Raw genomic sequence first — 4,596 nt, 5'->3', positions numbered from 1 at the left:
ATTTTATTATTTGTTATTATAGGTATGATATTCTATTCCAAACGTCATGCATAGTCATAGCAAATTTTCACCACAAAAATAAGCAAAATAATCATTTCTTTAAAATATAATTTACAATGATTATTATATTGGTTGGAATATTATGTATTTACTCATTGATTATTTTATAAAAGAATGTTGTTCACTAATGATTAAAGTAATTATTTAATGATGAATCATAATTTATTTTAAATATTATAAAGTGAAAAATAAAACCAATAAACCCCTATTTATGCTTGTCCAAAAAAAGGAAAGAAAAAAAAATTCAAGATATAGACTTGACTTAAAGAAGTGATGATGGTTTTGGAGGAGACATGGAGGCTTTCTATTGGTGGATAAAAAAGAAAATAAAAAAAAGGGCAGATGACAAATAATGTGTGGAGATGCTTTATTTTTCTTTTCTTTTCTTTGTTTTTTTGACACCTGCATTTTGTCTACTCCCATTTCTTTGTTCTCCAATCCATAGAGAGGAAAATTTCTCCCATCTGCTGCCTTCTTGCTCTTCCCCAAGAATCAAGAAATGGGTAATCACATTGAGGTCCCTTTTTAGTAGTTTCTTGAGCAGTAATCCTAGAAAAAGTTGAAAGGGTTATGAGAAAGAAAAACGGAAATGGAGGAGGTTGTGAAGAACAAGAGCAGGTCTCTTCAACCATACGAGTAAAGGTTTAGGTAAGTGAGAAAGACAGTTGAAAAACTTTAACATGTTTGATGATTAGAACTGTTTCTTGATTGCTATTGTTGTTGCTGAAAGTTGAAAAAAGAAAGAGAGAAGAGAGGTTGATGTTGGTTGCCTCAGATCCAGGGAACTCCAAAAGTTTTGTGTACAGGAAAAAGGCTACATCTTTCTTGAGTTTCCCTGTGATTCTTGAAACTTTTTGCCTTCTCTTTCGTAGGTTCTATCCATGACCCTTCTGTGTTTTCTTCATTTCTGGCTTTTCCTGTGTCTAGAGTTCTTCAAAGATTCTTGAATTTTTATGGGGTTTCTTCAAAATCTGTAAAGATTTGCCTTCAACAACTGTGTAGATATAGAGCCCTCCAGAGAAGAAGTTCTTCTTGAGGTCCATTCTTAGATCATTGGATTCTTGTTTGTTTATTAGATCTGAACCACCCATTTTCATTCATTAGTCTCATATACTTGTGTTCTCTTTCGGTTTGTTTTGATTCATAGGCATGGACAATGGCTATAATCAAGAATCCCTTATTTCATCCTTGTTTACTGTTCTGTTGGTGTAAGGGGATGAATTAGTCAAACAATGACAGTTTATGTGACTTTTGAGGGGGTGTTCAGTAAATTTAATTTCAACCCAGATAGTGATTTTCATGGAGGAGATGCTTCCGGCGGTGATAGTGCCATTAAGCTTAGGTAATTCAATCTGTAAAACCCTGATTTTGGAGGAAACCCTTGTAATAATCACTGGGATACAACAAACTATGGCGGATAAAACTAGTTTCTTCCAAAATCATCCTCAAGATTCGAATTATGAGAATGATGGAAATTGGGTTGCTTCTGATTCTGCACTCCAAGAAAGCGAAGATGAACTAATGTCATTAGAAGGTGATCGAATATTTGATAGCTCATGTACCCTTTCTGTGGTCAGCGATTCCAGCAGTTTATGTGGTGAAGATTTTATAGCATTCGAATCCATAACTTCTGAAATAGGTACATTGGGTTCACAAGATGCTGAAAAGAATGCTACTGTGACGGGATTTGAGGATGTGACCACGAAAATTGTTATTTCGGAGAAAGTATCGAGTGGGACAGTAGCCCGCAGTGTGTTTGAGATTGATTGTGTACCCTTATGGGGATTCACATCTATTTGTGGAAGGAGACCTGAGATGGAAGACGCAGTTGCGACAGTGCCTAGATTCTTGAAGGTTCCTATTCAAATGCTAACCGGTGATCATGATTCGGACCGGTTGACCATGACCAAAAGTCTAAGCCATTTGACCACCCATTTCTTTGGGGTCTATGATGGCCATGGTGGTTCTCAGGTATATGTATATCTCTCTTTCAAAAACAGTGCCAAGTGTGAACTTTACAGTCTGACTTTACTTTTTAGTTTCCAAAATGGATATAATTCTTCAAGAAAAATCAGTAACCAACTTCAGATTTTGGAGTAGAGTATATTACAAGTAGGAATATGGTACTGCTGAATTTCTAGCGGAATCACCATCAAATATTTTAAATAGAAGTCACTTGATGGACCTCAAAAGTCAAATTTCACCCTTTTCTGCAACTGGGAAGTAAGTAGTCATATGCAACCAAAAAGAAACTAACCAAGAACTATCACATTTTGACATTTTTCAAGACTTTCTTGTGAATTAAGGCTGCAAAAATGGGAGGTTTTGGACTAATCTTCTACTTTGTAGTTTATATCCATATCTAAGTGGTTGTTCGGTTGTTTTTCCATTAAACTCTGCATAGATTAAGCTGTCTGAATGAATTAAGCTAAATTGTTTGTTTTTCCATATGGTCAGGTTGCAAATTACTGTAGTGGCCGTGTTCATACAGCGTTAAAGGAGGAATTGGAGCCTCTTATGGATGGTGATGGAAGTGGTATCAGTAAGGATAATATTGTCCAAGATCTGTGGAAAAAAGCATTTATGAACTGTTTCCTTAAGGTTGACGATGAGATTGGAGGAAAACAAGCAAATGTTGAACCCGTTGCTCCTGAAACTGTTGGCTCCACGGCTGTCGTTGCTTTAATCTGTTCCTCACATATCATAGTATCAAATTGTGGTGATTCAAGGGCGGTTCTATGCCGAGGGAAAGAAGCCATGGCACTCTCTGTAGATCATAAAGTAAGATAAACATCTAATTACATTTGAACTTTCTTGATTTTCATACTACGTGTGATGTTTAATAGTGATGCTTTATGAAGAAAATCGTTCATAGAGGACCCCTTTAGACTTGAATGAAGTAAAGTTATATGCCTTAATACCTGCGTATATGTACATCACGAGAACAGCAGCTCTACTATTTGGGGTAGATGTCAGCTCCATGTACATCTTACTCTCTCAAGATCCCACCTCCAAATGGAATATACAGTATACTTGGTGCCTCTGGTTTTGTTTGGTTTGGTTTGGTTTACCTACATATGTGTAGACACACACGCATATACATACACACACACGCGCATACATGCGTCTTTTGTATGTGTTTACAATGCTAGATCTTGTTAGCTCTAGATGGATCAAGTGGGGAGGGAATTAGGCCCTATGATAAATCTCCATCATGAGATAAGCACCCATTAGGAGATAAAGCCTAGTTGCGAAAGAATACTTTAAGAATCAAGTGATGTGCCCAAAGTATCGGGTTTTCTCGGAAACAGTCTCATTGTCTCTTGAAGCAGATGAAAAAGGTATGCATACATCTTATCCCTCGTACCCGACTACTAGATGGGGTATACTGAGTTTGTTTGGTTTTAGTCTAATCAAAGCATCTCTAGGTATCAAGAAAAGTTAATAAAGATCTTCTTTCCTTTTCTATATTAGCATATATAGCATTTCCATCATGATTTTTCTTGATTTCCTATTGCTTAATATGTTGTATACACTAAAATAGCCAAATCGAGAAGATGAATATGCAAGAATTGAAGCTGCCGGAGGCAAGGTGATACAATGGAACGGGCATCGTGTCTTTGGCGTTCTTGCAATGTCAAGATCTATTGGTACGTCCTCGTTATACACTCGTATCATCATCATCATCATCATGTCCATTGTAACTTTTATGATGCCTATTTCTAAGTTCTAACCATTGCAGTTATGTCATTGGATATAAATAACTTTTGGGTTTTAGTTAATATGGTCAGTAGGTCACAGTAGTGTCTGACTTTTCGCCAGATATCTAAAATACCCTTTGGATAAATATTGTTCCCTTCCCGGAAAAGGAAATATAGCGACTGATATTGGATGTGCGAAACGGGATATTGTGGGCTGCAGGCGACAGATATTTGAAACCTTGGATCATCCCAGATCCGGAAGTGACATTCATTCCTCGAGCCAAGGAGGACGAATGCTTGATTCTTGCGAGCGACGGTTTATGGGACGTGATGAGCAACGAGGAAGTGTGTGAAATCGCACGAAAAAGAATACTTGTTTGGCATAAAAAGAACGGCATAAGCAGTCTTCCACAAGAAAGAGGGGAAGGGATTGATCTTGCGGCCCAAGCGGCTGCAGAAAGCCTCTCGAACCGTGCTCTACAAAAGGGAAGCAAAGATAACATTACGGTGATCGTTATTGACTTGAAAGCACAGAGAAAGTTTAAGACGAAAACATGATATAATAGTAAACTTGAATTCATAAGTGTACAATGTTATTGTTAAGGATTCAAAACGAAGAGCCCATCTGTTTTTCACGTGGGCCGATATGTTTGTTTGTCGATGTAAATGTTTTTAGTTGTTTTTGTAGTAGGATTAGGGTTTCCTTAATGTGTTTCCTTATTGTTCCTCCAAGTTTCAAAGGCTTTGTGAGGTATTGTACCTTTCTATTGGAATAAAAGTGTAGCATCTATTATGTTTGAGAATTGTTGTCAATATCATATGTAATATGTGTGTA

At 36.9% G+C, this 4,596-nt stretch overlaps 1 protein-coding gene across 1 annotated transcript; it reads left to right on the top strand.

Moving 5' to 3' along the window:
- Positions 1 to 487: 487 nt before the first annotated feature.
- LOC112500874 (probable protein phosphatase 2C 53) lies at positions 488 to 4,596 on the top strand. Its single transcript, XM_025104482.1, has 4 exons — positions 488 to 2,031; positions 2,518 to 2,841; positions 3,605 to 3,710; positions 3,982 to 4,596. The coding sequence occupies exons 1-4, from the start codon at positions 1,360 to 1,362 to the stop codon at positions 4,317 to 4,319; spliced, it is 1,440 nt and encodes a 479-aa protein (XP_024960250.1). The 5' UTR covers positions 488 to 1,359; the 3' UTR covers positions 4,320 to 4,596.

Source organism: Cynara cardunculus, assembly GCF_001531365.2.
Source record: "Cynara cardunculus var. scolymus isolate 2C chromosome LG 17, CcrdV1, whole genome shotgun sequence".
NCBI classification, from domain to species: Eukaryota; Viridiplantae; Streptophyta; class Magnoliopsida; order Asterales; family Asteraceae; genus Cynara; species Cynara cardunculus.
The sequence above is the reverse complement of the archived record's forward strand: the minus strand, read 5'-3'. Positions and strand labels throughout refer to the sequence as shown.

Coding starts and splice junctions, on each gene's coding strand:
- LOC112500874 (XM_025104482.1), top strand. CDS start 1,360: ATGGAGGAGATGCTTCCGGCGGTGATAGTGCCATTAAGCTTAGGTAAT. Junction 2,842..3,604: donor CACTCTCTGTAGATCATAAA/GTAAGATAAACA, acceptor ACACTAAAATAG/CCAAATCGAGAAGATGAATA. Junction 3,711..3,981: donor TGCAATGTCAAGATCTATTG/GTACGTCCTCGT, acceptor TGTGGGCTGCAG/GCGACAGATATTTGAAACCT.